Source organism: Phlebotomus papatasi, chromosome 1 (assembly GCF_024763615.1).
Source record: "Phlebotomus papatasi isolate M1 chromosome 1, Ppap_2.1, whole genome shotgun sequence".
Taxonomy (NCBI): Eukaryota; Metazoa; Arthropoda; class Insecta; order Diptera; family Psychodidae; genus Phlebotomus; species Phlebotomus papatasi.
The window spans coordinates 51,069,853-51,088,393 of NC_077222.1; the positions used below are offsets into that span (position 1 = coordinate 51,069,853).

General features: G+C 33.2%; 1 protein-coding gene across 1 annotated transcript in view; it reads left to right on the forward strand.

The window, feature by feature from the left end:
- The first annotated feature begins 1,455 nt into the window (after window positions 1-1,455).
- The window catches only part of LOC129800669 (nephrin), a 276,455-nt gene continuing 259,369 nt past the window's right edge, over window positions 1,456-18,541 (forward strand). Inside the window, exons 1-2 of the mRNA XM_055845284.1 lie at window positions 1,456-1,561; window positions 8,457-8,580. Coding sequence (XP_055701259.1) covers window positions 1,456-1,561; window positions 8,457-8,580 — 230 coding nt within the window. The remainder of the gene's footprint in view (window positions 1,562-8,456; window positions 8,581-18,541) is intronic.

Genomic DNA, 18,541 nt, shown 5'->3' on the forward strand with positions numbered 1-18,541 from the left:
AGGGCAAAGAACTATTAGAACCAAGATGGCTGAAATATTACCCAAAGCTATATCTATATCTTTATTCATTTTAAAATGTATTAAAAATTATTTTAGAGAAAAAAAGACGATAAACCATGTACAAGTTCCAAGCAACGCTCCTTTAAAAAAAAATTAACAAAAAATATTACATTTCAAACTTTAGACTTTGGCGCTTGCATGCAACTGTACCGATATTTGGTACAGTTATCCTATTACTCTATTTTTAAATTCTGCCCTCTCTATCTACATAACTTGGTTCTTTTCTTACCGGAAATGTATAAATATTTTTTTTTTTAATACAATTTCAAATTGCTCTTACAACTAGTAGCATATAATACTTCACCCATAAAATACTTTTTACGAACACGATCATTATTTAAGCGTGTCTAGAATTTGTTCCAATCTTTGCTTCTCCTTTGGGAAATCCATTTTTTCTACCGGTCTCCGTGAAGGTCAACAACCAACTGCATGAAATTTTAAATTTTCCATAAGAAAAATGTAATTTATAATTTTTAAGAAATAAAAATTGATAATGAAACAATAACAGAAATAACCGAAATTCGAAATGAATTTCACTTAAATTTCGATATGATTTTCAAATAACATATCAAAAGATTTTAAACGATCTTTTGGAATTAGTGCCCAGTGCCCATGTTTTGCAAAGTCCCAAGCTTCATAATGACTATTTTTTTCTAATGTTTCTGAGTAAGTGTGACTCCGCGATAATTTTGAAAACAGGACACTTTACCCTAGTTTTTGAAATAAGGGTGCGATGAGAATCACATTTATTGAAAAACATAGGAAAAAAATTAATCTCTATGAAGCTAGGGACCATGCAAAGCATGGGACTTTCCCCTAAATGTTTTTAAGTCTTCGCTTAATCCTATGAACCGACCCTTAAATTTACAAATTTATAGTTTAATTTTCTCTAAAATTTAATAGCTTTAAATATAATTTCCTCATCAATTTCTAAAACCTCTGGTAATTTTTCCTTGCATCAGATAACTTTCCATGAATATCTCATTAGGTTTTTGGGCCATAAATTTCTTTCTATGTCAATTACGATATATTGCTGGAAAAGAAATGTTATATCAGAATTTCAGCACGAATTCTACGACAGCTGTTCACCCCTTGTCATAAGCCAGAAAGTTCCAGGGAAAGAAATTACAATAAAGAATGGTAATCAAGAGATACCGGTGAAAAATTCATTAAGCAACTTTTTGATCTATTGGACGAATCCATCGTCTCCAGTCGAATGGGTACAAATCTTTTTTTGCTCTTCAGCTAGAACAAAACGAAGGGATGTGGCCTGAGTGTTGGTGGGTGGGCAAAAAAAATCAATATGAAATTAGTGCGTTCGTGTGATTCTAATCTGCTGAGTGCCTCAACGGTGGCCAGGAAGCTTTTTAAACTTTTATGAGTTGGGGCTAGAGCATGTCCATTGCACGACACACGGAAATTCTTCCACAGGGTGGTAAAAAATGCTGGTGTTCAGACTTCAGGGAGGATATAGAAAGTCCCCTTTCAACGTGTACAAGTGGTGAGAAAAGAAGCAAAACAAGTGACGGCAGTTGGGACAGGCAAAGCCACCATTTTCTATAATACATATAACACGAACTGGATGGTGAGGGAAAGGAAGTGAGAAAAACCAGTGACAAGATTGGTTTAACTTGTGAGAAATGTGATTCTCTCCTTAGGAATCCGACATGAAAGCCAAGTCGTAGAAAATGGAAATAAATTGCAATAATAAATTGGAAGATAAGATTACTTGAAAGATTATCTATTTTGGCACTGTTCATTGCCAAATATTGAATTTTGAAACTAAATTTAAAAAAAAAAAGAATCCTACATAATGTCCGTCTCTAGGAAACCAGCAGTGCCAGAGGTTATCGGAGTTACTTCAAGATCGCATATGACAATTAGCTTCACAACGATCCTATATATCTTGGTCTTAAAGATAGAACAAGAAATTACAGGCTCAGAAAAAATGTTTTATTGCTTAACCCTTTAAGGACGAGAAGGTCTAAAAATGAGGTTTATAAAAATCTTTTTTCCGCCTTTTAGAGCGCAACATGACTTAAGATGGCCGTAGGAAAAATTTAATTTTTGGGTCACCGGTACCCAATCGTCCTTCAAGATTTAAATGGGTAGATAAATTATCCAAGAACATATCATAAAAATTTCGTAAACCAATTCGAAGTATTTTTTAAAACACAAAACCGAAATAAAAGGACCGCAGAGCAGGTTTGCAAGCTCTCGGGTAAACATCTAAAACTTCGAAGCACGTTTTCTCCACTTTTAATTTTTATGAATTTGTTGAATTGTCGGGAAAGATCATATTAAAATAATATTTACTAAGAGTTACTAAAATAGTGAAGGGGGAACTTAAAATGAATGTGGTGATACGTGAGACTATTCAGACTATTCAGAAGAAGACCCACACCAAGAGTTAAAAGCTTTGGAGAAAAAATTGTTATATTTTGAAAAATGAATAAATTCTAACGATCACCGGAAGACTGGGAAGACTTGAGAAGATCAGAAAACTTGCGTCTGATTCTAGAAAGAGATTAATATTTTACCCCAGGCTCCTTTGTAAATTTAAAAGAAAACCTAAAGATTTCTATTCTTCGAATGTAAAGAATTAGCGTTTAACGTTTTACTCTTTAAGTATTAATTCTTAATGAAAAAAAATTAACAAAAAATGAAAACGAAGACAAAAAGCAAACCAAATTTCAATTTAAATTTGTACTTCAAAATCTTCAAAGTTTGCTTTTAAATTTGACACTAATTTGTAATGATTTTCAGTTAAAAAAAACTCGAAATAGAATAAAATATAATTTAGAAAATTATAAAAAAATAGGCTATTATACAGGCAAAATAAAAATAATACAGATTTTACAAAAACGTTCTAATACGAAAATTTGTTTATCACCAAACTAATAATAAAAATAATCATTAAAATCAAAAACTCAAAGAAAGCAAAATTCAATTTTCGCTCTGTTTCTGTTCAAACTCAAAGATAGAACAGTTTAAATAATATGTAATATATTTAAACTTGGTACTGGACCCAGGGAGCACCAAATGCTCACTGATTTCAATTCAGCTGAAAACATACGTATTTTGATCTGAATTCTTCTAACCTTAAAACGATATTCACAAGGCAGTGCTATTTCCATATATTTTGATAGCACTTTTTGTTCGAGAACTGCTGACCGGTCAACATATTTTAGCAGATTGACTCAGCAAAAATATGCTGAAAACACTACCTTTATCAGCTTAACTGTGCTCACTTGGAGTCAAACGGTATAAGAGACATCAATTTTAATTTAAACCTACAGAAAATCGTTAAGGATCGAAAATTTATTTAGCAAAGTACTCTATCTCTTGGGTTCAAGCGTTCCATAAAATTAAAACAATTTACCATATCTTTTCTTGATTTAAACCGTCTGATACGATTTATAAGGTTTATAAAAATAAGTCGCTAATTTAACCCTTTCCACACGATAAATTGAACCATAAGCAAAACCTGCCAATAATTGCTGTCCAAAATGGTTTTGGTTACTGATAATCTAAACAAAAAATAATATTCGTGTGTAAAATTCTGATGAACAGTGAAAATTATTGTCTATAGTTAATCTACAGAATTTGAGTTACATTAGCTGTGATTGTAAAAGGATCATAACTAAAAGCTAAGAGAGAAAAGTTCTCTTAGGGATACACCAGCCACAAATCTCCTCACTGTATATGTCCCTCGTACTCCCGGACACACAATTTTGGTTGGCAAGTCATTTGTACAGCAGATTTATTTTGGAACATTTTGTACTATTTTTCCAAATGGCGAGGACCATGGAGACAAAACTTATATATTTCTTGTCGGATAAAACACAAGACATGAACAGCATGTTAAACTAGACATAAGTGAGGTAATATCAACTCATATATATATTTGATATCTCTCGTCTTTGCTGTGATCCCTGGTTAACCACTTTAGTTGCCAGTAAAAAATATAACTTTATTAACGTTCCTATGCTTTTTGCTCCTCTTACAACATTGTCCACATACTGCGTGCATTTTTCATTTTGAGGGTTTTTATCGGATGATCCCAACAATTCATAATAAAACTATTTACCAAAATGTCATTGCACGGGTTGCCTTAAGTCCAAACTTAAGTCTCTCAGTTATTCTCTTATTTTAAACAACACTCTGAGACTTGTAACATTTTGTATGAGATAAATTGATTTTATTTTAGAAATGCTTTATAACTGGAATTCTTTACAATACCCAACTTGTGTGCTTTAAAGGCATTGTTCAACTCGCTGGAAGGGATGAAGAAGGCTGTTCTTGATTGAGAGAAAAAGCTCTTAATAAACTCAATTGCTTTTCCCAAAGTCCAAGAGACAATTGAACATGTTATAGACGTCAGAAAAAGAAAATAGAACGGAGAGTTAATAACATGCAATTGGTGAATGTTCTTAACTCTGGTGTCTGTTTGTGATGTTTTTCTGCATCGTTGGAGTCAATGCTTCAGGTGAAGTTTAAAAGGGAGTTTAATACCGCACTTAACTTTATGAGAAAATGAACTTTACTTGAAATAAAATGAAAATCCCTTTTTGAAATACAACAATTCAGATTGTAACCGATTGATAATTCATGTAATATATCTGAATCTATTATTGAATTCACTGCTCAAAGCCCATATCTCCAATTCCATGCCTCATTACAAGTGAAGGATAATAAAGCAGATTTCGATGTCTTAATGCTTTGTGTACCTGTTTTATTCAAAGATTAAATCCCACACAAACACGACGTCGTATAAGCTGCTTTAACATAGGAAGGGGTGAATGCAGTTAATTTATTGATATATTGATATTAAAGCTTATTGATAATGTCATTTAAAAACATTTCTAAGTTTTTTAAAGAGGTAGTACTAAACCTCAATAAAAAATAAAACATATGGTAAGTGTGTCAAATTTCGGCATAGTTGCATGCAAGCGCCAAATCTCAAGTTTGGAATGTAATATCTTTAATAGAAAGATTATTCTCTCTTTATACCTTCTACTTAAGGAGTGTTGCTTAGAAACTTGTAGACAGTTTATCGTCCTTATTTACTCTAAAATCATTCTTAATATATTTTAAAATGAATAAAAATGTAGACATAGCTTTGGTGCCCTATTTCGGCCACCTTCATTCTCATAGTTCCTTGCCCTTCGGGAATTCTTCCAATGTCTTTTTCACGTCATCTCGTTTGTCGAAGCTACATTTTTTGTTATTCTTTTGCATTGTATAATCTCCAGAGTATGTAAAAACTAAAAATTCATGGAAATTCGAGGAACAAAAAAGGTGGCAGAAATTGCAAGCTGGCCGGAATTTGGCACACTTACCCTAGGTAGCACATAGGAAATCAATTATACCAATTATAGCATAAATATATAGAAAAACGACATAGAAAAAAATGGGACAATTTTAAGAATGGGTTTTATAAAAGGTCATTCTTTCTGGAATATCTTAGGTCATTGAGGAAAACTACATCAACCAAATACTAGAATATCTAAAATTCCATCATTCAAGGGAGTTTCATTTTACGACAGCATGAATAATCTTTTTGGTGCCAAATTGATGACCACCTTTTTCACGAGTTTATCTATTCATTTCCAGGAGTGTTATGAGCCTTCTGGGTCCCATTTCTACGATCAGCACAGACTCACTCTTTGGGAGGCAAATTTAGGCAAACGTGGGGTAGTTTGCGAATAGAAAAAATTACCGATATTATAAACTTAACTTAATAATTTAAAATATTTTTTTAAGCGAAGGCAGTCAAAATACCGAAAGCCAAAATCCTGAAAGTCAAAATCCCGAATGTTCAAAATCCTGGAAAGACAATGTGTAGAATAATTTCCCAAGACGCAGAAAATTTCTCTTTGCCTCCAGCAAGCGCGAGTGCAATCGTGGGAGTAACTAAGACACTTTTCGGGATTTTGACCCTTATGGGATTTTGGCTTTCGGGATTTTGACGACGACCCTTTTTTAAGTATTTGAAGGACCTAAAACAAAAATATATTTGAAGTACAGTAGAGAATTTTAGAATTGGACCTAAAACTAAATCTTATGATTTCCTCACTGTTTTAGATAGGCAAAGGAAGAAAACACGTCATTGGGATTAGCAATTCTCGAAAGGTACTCATCATCTAAATTAGCAATTTTAAGCTGTGTATGTCTATATTTTTACAAGAATTTCTAATACAGTTCATAAGAGAGATGAGACAATGGTTGGTCCAAATGACGAAATGATAGTGAAAAGGGACAGATAATCCTAACCGGCTTATGTAGGTGAGATTCTTAACGTGAGCTAACTCGGAGTGCATGCAAATTCGATTTAGAGCTGAAGTTGGGAGACGCCATTCAGTTATCTTGAATAAAATTCGTGAAATTATACAAATTTTGTATTTAAACCAAAATATCAAGGATTTGGATGAACTGACAGAAAAGTGATATATGGGTGAAATGTAGACCAGAATGTTCTCTATAATTTTCTCATAGAACATGATCTCATCGATTACTCAGAAGCCAAGATAAGCGAGGTTTTTTGTTTCTTAACTTGTTTTTTCATCCAGAGTTCCCCAAGTAGTCATTTGTTGAACTTCAACTATATCAAAGAATTGTTGTATTTTGCGGGACTTTCCATTTAAACCCCTATTTTAAGTGTCTTGGTGGAGTAGAGGCAGTCAAATTGGCATCTGAGTGATTTCAAAGCGTTATTATGGGAAAAATCAATTTTTTCACACTTAAACGGCAAAATCGGAGTGATAGCGTAGTCTGAGTGGAAAATGATGTATGGACGAAATGTAGAGACAAATGTGCTCTACAATTATGTCGAAGTAATCATCAAAATCGGTTCAGCGATAGTCGAGATAATTGAGGTTATGTGATATTGAAATTGGTTTTTCGACTGTGGCGCCCCTGGTGTTGGTCCCACGAAGTTCAAATATTCTAGAAAGTTGTAGCATTTGGTGAGATCTTTCGTTTAAGCCCTCATTCATCAAAATCGGTCACATAGAACCGGAGATATGATTTTTTGAATTTCGTGAACTTTGACCCCTCATATCTCCGGTTCTATTGAAACCACAGCGCACATACGCACCATTTTGGAAACGTCCTAGACTGGACTACAACATACTAAAATTTCATTAACTTGCACAATGCCGTTTTTGAGAAAAGTGACTTTGAATTTCGATGAATTTTGACGCTATCACAGCGCCACCTGTAGTGACTTTTTGAACTTCCATCTGAAAGTGCTCATCGAGACGAAACCAAAAAGGTAAAATTTATGTCGCTATGTTAATTAGAACCGGAGATAGAGGCCGGTCAATGTTCGAACTTTGACCCCTTATAGCTCGGGTCAGGGGTTATGGATCGACTTAAGGTTTTTTTTGTTTGATAGGTATAATCAACGACTACAACATACTAAAATTTCAGCCCGATTGCATAAGGAATTTTTGAGTTATTTAACTTTTAAGATTTAAAAATTTTCTTTTTAAAAAAAGCGCCCCTAGCGGTAGTTTTATGAACTTGCGATGTTAGAAGGGGAAGTGGCATTTCACGAGAGCTTTCCAAAAAGCCCTCACTTTTTAAATTCTGACAATTAGAACCGGAGTTATGGCCATTTTAAGAAAATTTTTTTGGACCCTTATAGCTCGGGTCAGGGGGGTCGGGGGACCTTAAGTTTGGTACTGATGGAAAGCTCTAAGGCCCAGCTATAACATAGTAAAATTTGAGCCCGCTCGATGCCATAGGGGCGGAGCTATTGAGAAAACAAAAAAAGGGGGGTCTTCAAAATGGCGGAAGGAGGGGTGGGGGGTGGGGGGTCAATGCACCAAGTTGCAATTTTCATACGATATTTAACCTTTGCCGAAAACCGCAAGTCGATATCTTTTTTAGTTTAGGAGCTATTAAGCTCCAAAGAGCGGCCGGACGGCCGGGAACGTAACTTAGCCCCCCATATATTCGTGATCAGGAAGTGGCGAAACACATTTTGGCCAAGTTTGAGCGCGATCGGACGACATGAAATTTTGTTAGGATTATAGTAGGTGAGATTGTTAAGAATCTCACCTAATAAGTGAATATACATACAAAATTGACCTCTTATAGAATACCTTTTGGCTGCACTCTGACCAATATTATAGAGGGACATTGGATAAAGAATCTAAAAGCTAGAAGTTCAAATTCCATCTCTCTTTGTATAGTCTCATAAATGGCGAGTTTATCGTTTTTCCACATTGTATGTCGCTTTTCGTGTGGCCTCGTTTTCCTAATGTCAAATTCTATCTCAAAAGAAAAATCTTATGAAGCTTTAGGAGCTCAATTGAATTTTATTTTTCACAAAGGCATTTTTCATGTGGAATTAATGAAATTTCCTTGGTCCTTTTTCTCTTCTGCAGATGGCGAAGTACAAAAAGTCTTGGTGAATGGCACAGCACAAATAAAATGTGATGTTTCTTCGAATCAAGCCAACGACAAAGTTCTTCTTGTTGTTTGGTACAAGAACAATCTTCCAATCTACAGGTTTGTATTTACTTATAACCTTTCTTGAATGCATACATTTCCAGAATTTGTGTTGTAATACTGTATTGGGCCACTGAACTCCCTTATGGCCAACTCTCAAATTTAGTCTTCTAAAATAAAAAAAAATAAAATATAAAAAGCGTCCAGTAATATACCTAAATGCACAATAAAACCATAAAACTTCTTTCCGTGGAACTAAGTTTAAATTTTTTTTGGATAAAATATTTTAACTTCTTCAATCAGACAATCACACAACTAAAGAAACCCATTTTAAAAGCAAAATCCATATAAAAACGGATGTTAAAGCGTTCGATACTTTGCGGGTGATCGAACTCTCGAAAAGAAGCTCCATGTAGGGTAAATTAAGTTAATTCAAAACCTGCTCCAAATGGAAATTTTTCGCTATTCCAAATGAAAACATCATTGTTCTCATGATAAATACAGTACTAAATTACAATATTCATATATTTTCTATACGTTAGTTTCATTATTTAGTTAATTTTACTCCAAATAAAGCAAAAATCCATTCATATTCACAAATTTTAATTTGTTAATTTCTCAGAAAAATTAAAAGTGTACCTTTTCACCATTGAATTTTTCATAGATCGACCATGTTTTCCAATGAAAAACACAATAAAGTGATTGCTGTTTATTCGTTTTGTTTAACATTTATATCATATTTCTGGCTAATTTTAGTTAAATTAAATGCTAATGTATATTGTTAACGGTACGTGAGATTTTCAAATGAAATAATTACCTATTTCGTGAACAAAAAGGGTTTTTCTGAAGTGTCTGCAAATGCTTTAATATAGGAAACACCGAAGATATTATTTCTTTTGGAGAGATTTTCTTATCGTTTTAGATGAGAAAGGAGAAAAGACCAGGAATAAGTACAAATCCTGCACTCAAGGGCAACTCAATAAGGTTTCGGAAGCCTTTTGTCGCGGTTTCACTTACACTGTTTGTCTCCAATTAGAAACTTTCCCTTGCCTCCATTTGGATTAATATGTTTCCAATAGAAGCATTTTACGCTCGCGTATTTTTCTTGTATTCAAGAAGTTTTAAAAATATATCTAATGAATTTTCACTAAACAATGAAATCCTAGAAGAGTCAAGGAGCAAATTTATGTAATTCTCTTAAGAAAAAAATATGAACTTAATGTGTTGAATCTTTTGTCAAAATTAGAGCGTCTGGAAATGGTTTTGAATTAGGTCATTTACCCTAAACAATCATTTTCTGAAATAATCTGGGTGCATAACAGTTCAATGACAATTTAAATTTGTCTAAAATTCAACATAAAACCATTTCAAAGTTCATATTTAATTAAAAAAGTTAATGATTCAAAAAATTATTAAACCCTCTTTTAATTTTATAAAAAGTGTACCAATACTTTTCCGGTTCATGATAGCGATCAGAATTGTTGCAATAAAAAATTTCAAATTCCTTCAAATAAATCCAAATTTGAATAAATCCATTGAGAAATAGTACCTCTAGGTGTTTAAAGACGAAATGTTCAGCTGAACTACTTCTAAAACATATTCCAAAATGAACTAAATCTCCTAGGCTAATTTTGATCAAAATTAAAAGATAAATCATTTTTGACCTATTTGAAGGGGATAAGGAATAAAAAATGGAAGAGAAGGATAAAAGAAAGACATTGGTTTGTAGATAACATCATTTTAGGAGGGGTCATCGAAGACCTGAAGTCGATATTCCTTTCCGCTTGAATTTTATATGGGTTTAAAGCTATTAAAAAAATGCGAAAAACAACATTTTTTAAAATAGGGCTTTTACCGTTACTTTTCGATTTATTACCGATTGTGATTGATCCACTCGGCACCTCCATGACAAGTTCTCTTTTATAAATAGAGTTATCTGGAGCCAGCTCCTTTATTCAGTTCACAGAGCCGATAGGGAAAAATTATTTAGACAGAAATCTCGTATATTTATCCCTCCATAGGGATCAGTAACTTCCAAAAGGGAAACAATCCCCATTTTTAAGTTATTTCGCGTAATGGTCGCAAATGCAGAGAAATTCCCAAACATGTTTGCATGCGGGTCCCGGTCAAAATCCCGAAAGCCAAAATCCCGAAAGCCAAAACCCCGAACGCCAAAATCCCGAATTCTTAAAAATGTCATAGCTACTCCCACTATTGCATCTACGCTTGCTAGAGGCAAAGGGAAATCTTCTGTGTCTTGGGAAGTTATTCTATACATTTTCCTTCATATAATTTCATCCCTTTCACGATTTTGAATATTCGGGATTTTGGCTTTCGGAAATTTGACCTTTTCGGGATTTTGACGTTCGGGATTTTGGCTTTCGGGATTTTGGCTGCCACCGGTCAAAATGTTATACGTCGAATTAGAATAACCGGTTGTGGTCCTTAAAGGCCTCTACACATTGAAAGCATTTTTCGTCAAAAATAGATTTTTTTTTACTGAATTTTGACGTTTTTCACCTACAAAAATGCAGGCAAATTCCTTAAAAAAAGCAATTTTTGACGAAAATTGCTCCCAGTGTGTAAATATCTTAAAGGATTAATATAAAATGACTGTTAAAAATTCGTCAAATCGATGAGAAATTTGCTGAATTTCACAAATTATTTCATGTGGTTGATAAAAAAAAAACTAGTTCAAAATTGTCAGTAAGAGGTGCTCCGACCCTAGCAAGTGTTCATACGAAATAGCATGGATCAATAGCTTTTTTTACGAGTATATGCCCCACCTGAAGTACCGTGTACTAAAGGGTTGATGGATTATTTTTCTAGTGCTGTGATTTTTTGATTTTCTGTGCACGTGAACTTGCAACATGGACCTCTTGAGTAGGGCACATCTTATATTGAGGCTTGAGAAAGGATCCTTGGGAAACTCATTTGCACAAAAAGCCCATATGTAAATATTACATTGGAAGTGAATATAATGTATGAGCGGTACAAGGAGTATGTGAGGCTCGTGTACAAAATTTGTGTGGCCTAGTTTTTTCAAGAGAGAGAGGAAGAGGAGTGTGGCAATATGAAAAATTATTCGTACGTGACAGATTTGATAAGTGCACTACTTTGCATACATTCGCCATAACCCCATCCAAAACTACCCCACCACCCATCAGATCCATTCAACCACCCTCGCATTTTGACTTTACGGCAATATCTCCCAAAAAGCCCTTTTCTATACTCTCAGCATTTACATAATGTTGCTCAGGCTGTCTATATATACATATAGATATAGTTTGGGAGCTTTTGGGGGAAGGACAAATTGCAAATATGCAAACGCTGGAATGCACTTTTTCCACCACCAAACCCCATCTAGAAAAGAAAAAAAATGCCCTCATCCCTTGGTGTAGCATATTTTAGCATCCCACGAACACACCCATCCACTGTCAAAGCTCAAAATGCCATAATGTGCGGTAAAGAAACATTTTACGATTGCAAGGACTCACATAATAGAGTCATTCTGCATGAAAGTTCCTTCGCTGGGGCTCATAACCTCCCCAGTAGTGGTGGAAAATTTCCATTCAGATGACGGTGTTGGATTCTGCACGAGACACAAAGTTACACAACAAGCAATATTACATAATTAAATTCACTCACTTCCATATACATTTTGGAAAATTTTACCGCCATAAAGTGTCTCGCCTATAAATTTAATTGTTTCACAACAACAGAAAACTATATATGGCTTCCCAACAGTGTCAAAACTTGTACTCTGTCATCTCCTTTTTTTCTCGACCCGGTACACCCTTCAGTTTTTTTTTTCATGAACTTTTATGGACGCGCTTTCGACACTTTGCTTTTTTTTTATCCTCGTTTACGTGCATTTAAGGGTTAATTTTCACAAATCTGCTGCCCATCAAAACTTTTTTTATATTCAGATTCTGGAAATGACCATCACCTCGGAGCTTTTGACTTTTAAATGAATTTAGAATCATATGAAAGCGTGTGAACAGCAACACCTTGAAATTAATATCTATCGAGGAAAAGCATGCAAAAGCTTGAAAAACTCTAAAGTTATGTGGTTTCAGAAGCGGTATCGAAATATAAAGTACAGGCCGGTATGCCCAGCTCCCTTTAATGAAATGCGAATTCAAAACACGAAACTAAACAACCGGATACAATGCAAGTCTAGTAGTATAAAAGATTTTTTTTACTCTAGATATTTTTATAAAAGATTCCTTTATTGATCAACTAACAATATTGTTTTTAATCTTACTGTGATAACACTGTTATTTCCTTTATTTCTAATGAATTAAAGATTTGAAATAGGGAAATGATGTTTGTATTAATTTATTTATACTCATTTCGCAACGTTTCTGTTAATAAATTAAATATTTACAATAGATAAAGGCCACACATTGGGAGCAATTTTCGTCAAAAATTGCTTTTTTTAACGAAACCGTCTGCACTTCTGAAGGTAGAACCGTCAAAATTCTGTCAAGAATGCTCCCAATGTATTCTGACAAGAAGGAAATTGCTCCCAATGTGTAGAGGCTTTAAAACATTAAATCAAAAGACTAAATGCAACAATAATATATTAAAAAAAAAATCAAGTTTGTAGAGGAAAATGGGCAGCTTCCAAATACATCAACTCTGGAATATTGCAATAAATTAATAAAAAAAGTGGCAAAGCATCTCAGTTTTGCAAAATGCTCGAACTCGTGACTTAGACGTTATACCTAAAAAAGTAGGGGAGACTTGAGCAAAATTTGTCAAAACGAAAATTTCAATATTCACTATTTTCTAAAATAAAAGAGACTAAGACTTGAAATTTTTATTATAGATAGCCTTCATGAAACTTCTTGAACTTAAAAAGTTTCAAGGGATTCGAGGAAGGAGTTTGTAAAATAAAAGAAAAATAATAAAATTTTGAGCCCTATTTTTGGAAGATTTGGCTTACAGAAAATATCAATACTGATTAGCTCAATTTAAGCACATTTTTCGTTAAGATAGAGAAAAATTATCTCCGACAAAGTTGTAGAGGAATAAATTTCCTATAAAAATATGTGTATTTGATATTTTTAACGTTTGCGAGAGTAAAACATCACAAATTATCCGAAGAATGACAAAATTTGCCCCAGCAATTTTGAGAATATCCTAAAAATCGACTTTTAGAAAATGATTCGAAAATCACATTTCATTTGAGATAGAGGAAAATAGTCTTCTGCAATGTTGTAGAGCAGTAAATTTCCTATAAGAAATATGCTCATTATAAAACGTTTAAGTTTTCTCAGAGCTCATGAAAGAATTAAATATGCGTTTTGACAAGTTTTGCCCCAGTCTCCCCTACTTCCGCATAATTTTGGCCGTTGATTTATTGATAATAGCTTAATAATAGCTTAATAATAGCTTAAGAATAGAACAACTGAATCTCGAATAAAAAATTACTTATCGGTTATGAATCGGTTTATTACCGCTTCATAACCGGTTTCGTCTTGGCAGATATTTCAAGACTTTTCCAACTAGCCCAAACATGGCCCCATTCGGTTGATAAATGCACTCTTTAGAGCCTTTTAACCTCTGACTCTGAAAAACTGTTATTGGGGATGATTTAATTTTTTGAGCATAATATAGTAAAGAATTTTTTTCAAACTTTTTAAAGAACGGACTTGTTAAAAAAAAATGTACATTATAAAAGATCATAAAATTACCCTTCTAAAGAAAACGTGTAAATTTATTTTAAGATACATTTTTAATTGAGACGTTTAGAGCATAAGTGGTCTCCTTTGTATGCATTTCCCTATTAAAAGAGTCCACTTCTGCTCTGAGCGTCTCAATTCAAAAGATTAGCATCTTAAAAGAAAATTTGGATCAAAAACAAATAAGCAACAGAAAATTAAAATTGGTCAGCAAAAAACGGTCTTACTTTTTTTTTTGTAGGGGAAAGTGACCATGCTTGATACGATCCAAGCTTGATAATAATTATTTTTTTCCTACGTTAATCAATAATTATGACTCACAGCAATATATTTTAATAGCTAGTCCTAAGCCTCACATTTCCTAAAAAACTTAGGATCCCAGCTCTTTTTTCCTAGTTTCAGGAAGCAAAAATTTAAAATGGGTCCAAAACTGTAATTTCGATACATGATATTTCATAAGTATTTCTTAATTAATGTCGCTGTTCACGAAAACTACTATCATAGGCACATAGTGGGTTCATCAGTATTAATATTTATGTAAAAATATTTTTACTTGGGGACACTGTTTTTGATAGTGGTGACAAATTCATAAAGTCCACCTGTGTCCATCCTATATTTTAAGAAGGGTCCATGAATGATAATTTAAATGTAGCAACTCTATCATTACATGTGATTCTTTCATAATTACACCTATTGTAGTCCTCCAATTTTAGCGACAATTGACATAGCCTTCAACCCTGTTGCCTGAATTTTAAGGTAGCAGAGTGACATTTTCATGGACTTAAAGTGAAAAAATGGTTTTCACTAGCGTCCTAATGTCATAAAAACATGGCTTAGAAAAATTAGATAAAAGTAATTTTAAAACTAATAACCAGTCGTACAAACGATTTAAGCAGATAGATTAGAGTTCCGTATAAATATTGATGTGCTTTTTTTTAACCGGTGAAATTTTTACAGTGAAAATGGGCCTCCGAATTGTCGAATCAATTATTATACAGGAAGGCCCCGGACCCAACTTGTATAAAAATCGCCACTGAATTTCACTGAATTTTGAGGAAAATCTAAGGTTTTTCAGGAACTATTTGAGGTGGGATTATGAACCTAATAACTAAGAAATTTTTTTGTCATAGTGGAAGAATCGCTTCGGTTTGTGTGGTAATCAGAAAATAATCACAAACCTTGGACATTATTTTACAGTATCAAGCATGGGCACTTTCCCCTACATTTAAGATTTAAGTACTCAATCTTCCGAAAAAAAAACCGTATGACATGTTTTCCTATATTCACAAAAAAAACGATTTTGGTGGTGAAGAGGTGGTGTAAGCAGGAAATGAGGGTCATATTAATAATCCTAAGTTTGACTTACTAGGAGGTCATCAGAATACTTCAATTCGATATCTCTAACCATTTAGCACCCATATTACAGAACAAGAAGAAAAAATGAGAACAATTGGTTTTATTGCTCTTTTTGTGAAGTTTAGTGCCATAGTTAAAAGAACTATCAATCTCTTCTTTTATACACTAACAGTTTAAAGGAAATTTCATTGATCTCGTAATAAATAACTGAAGAGTAATTTATACTCAAAACATTTACTAATAATAAAAACATTCCGTAAAGTCATATCTTAATCTCTAACTTTTGCCCAAACATGCGACTTTCTTAGACCAGATGGTGTAGAATTTATGGGTTAATAAAATAATATTCGACTATTGTTTTGAATTTATCAATGACCTAGTACAAACATAAAATAATATTCCTCTCTATCAAAATTTTATATTTTAATGATTTTTTTCGGACTCCAATAGAGTCAACGAATCCAATAGAGTCAATTGGCCTGGAAATAATTAGTTGGCTCTATCGAGATCCCACTGTATACTAATGTTATTATAGCTTTCTTACTATTTTAAATTAACCTAAAGTAAGTTATTCCCAATTTATAAATTAAGCACTTCCTACAAATGTATACGACTCTGTGTCTCCTTGAATCTTATTTAATTATATTTAATAACTGTAATTTATTTTCTCATAATGAATAAGTCTAGTAAATGATATGCGAAAATCATTTTGGCCTTTAAAACATTACAACGCATTCAACGAGGCACACAAATCAAATTTTCAATAAAATAATCACAACACCCATAAGATAAACGACCTTAGCTGTAGGTTTCCTAATATATTCCAAGTCTTGCTGTAAAACGCATTTTATTTCCAGTCAACAAATCCTTCTAAAGGCCTCATAACGCCTTTCCTTCTGTAGAATAGCCTGGAAAATCCGTTAATTTGATAGGTCATAAAGGAAACATATTCCACTGTTGAGGCATATTGCGATACTTTATTGAGAGTATAAAAAAAAAAGTTTTATAAAATCTCATTGGTATAGGACAAAATGAGGAATTCCGTTAATTTGCATGGTATAAAGTGCCTTGCACAGTAATTAGCCAGAAGAGTCGGATAGAAATGGTTCTAATGTGGAAAAAATAGAAGCAAACTTGAAAAAGCCCTAAACAATTACGAAATGAAGAACTTTACAGTTGATAGTCACGAAATCCTTGGTTGGATTAATCTAAAATATATACATAGACTTTTTTCTCCATTCTTGAGAACGATGTGAACCTATGAATACATAGACAATTTTTGCACCATTAAATTCTGTATATAGAATAAATTTTATGTAACATGACATTAGGGTTCTTTTAACAGCCAGAATATTTGATAGCACCCTTTTTCTTCTACTTCCTTCGAAACAACATTTCTTCAATGCAAAATGGATGGGTAAGGATATGGTGAAAATTTCTTGAACACATTCTAATACGTAATTAATTAACACTGAGGAAATCACATGAAAACACCGGAAGTAGATAGTACAACGAAACATATCTACTTTTTCAATTTCTATTTCAAATGTTGGTGAACTGGTGGAAAAATAAATTTACTGTCCTATTTGTTGAACTTCAAAAAGAAAAAAAAAACAATCATTTCTCCCTCGTGAAAAATTGAAAATGTCATGTACAGCCCTAATTGGTATAATTGCAAAATTAGTTTGTTCGATGATTGTTTCTTACACTTATTTTCTATTTTTTTTTTCTATAGGAAGAATATCTAAATAAACTTATCCTACTTATTATGGTATAAAATATGAAAGTTCAATTTTATTGTACTTTACTTTCCTCCACAAACAAATAATAAGAGAAACTTTTCAGTAGTAAAGTTTTACTCTCGACATACATTTCTAATGTAAGCTTGAGTGGAAAAAATATTAAGTCAAAGCGTACAAGAGGAGAAGATATTATATTTACGTATACTAGACGGTGGTACCAGGGGAAGAACTCATCGCAAATATGTCACCAAAGATGTTAAGCGATAAAAATCGCATTAAATATTCAAAACAAAAATTGTTTGTAGTATAAAAGGAATGAATGGACATGGAAATGCCACTCGCATATAGCGAAAAAACCTAGAATGAAAGCACAGAGGGTATGCCAAGAGCTTCAAAGACTTGGTAAAAAAAAAACAAAACTCGGGGACAAAAAGCACCAGGAACATCCAAAAGATGGATAATTTAACTCTGCGGGTTGGTCTATCCGTTATAAATCGATTGGAAAAAAATGGATAAAGCTTTACATATTGTTCTCATCAAACACCAAACATTTATTCCACCATTTCATAGTCCGCAAAGGCTACTCATTGAGGACACAATAGTCAGTACTTTTTACTTTATTAATTATTATTTTAGCAACTTATTAGGAAAGGTTTTTCAGCTTTACGAAGTAGCTTTATGTTCGGTTGATTACATAAAACTAAAACTAAATATTTTTAATGGGTCAATGAATTTTTATGGTTATATGTATTTTTAAAATGTATAAAGTTATCATATATAATACTAAAGTCTATAACATACTAAATTGGGATTTTGTAAATAAAGAGAGCACGGTAAATCATTGGTTCTATAATTTAATCTCATAGGAAACGCTAGGTTTTACTGCTTGAACTCTACAGAGAGAGCAGTATATAATAATCCATCTGGCACGCTATTTGTTTGTACTGTGGTTATCACGCCTAGAGACCAAATGGTTAGAGATAGGAACTTGGAAACTTCGGAGTACCCTCCGCCCCCCCCCCCATAAGTCGATCCAGGGGCTATTATTAAGATGTTCCTTATTTCCCCTCACCCCTTCGCTGTTAGAGATTATTCATTTGGACATTTCCTTCTTATGCGAAAAATATCGAGAAATCATTCCTAAAGACGGTTTTTCAAGGTAAAAGGTATAAATAATTTTAGAGAGCGCATGTTTAGGCTCGCTGGAAAGGTTTTAGTATTTCTGACAAGTCT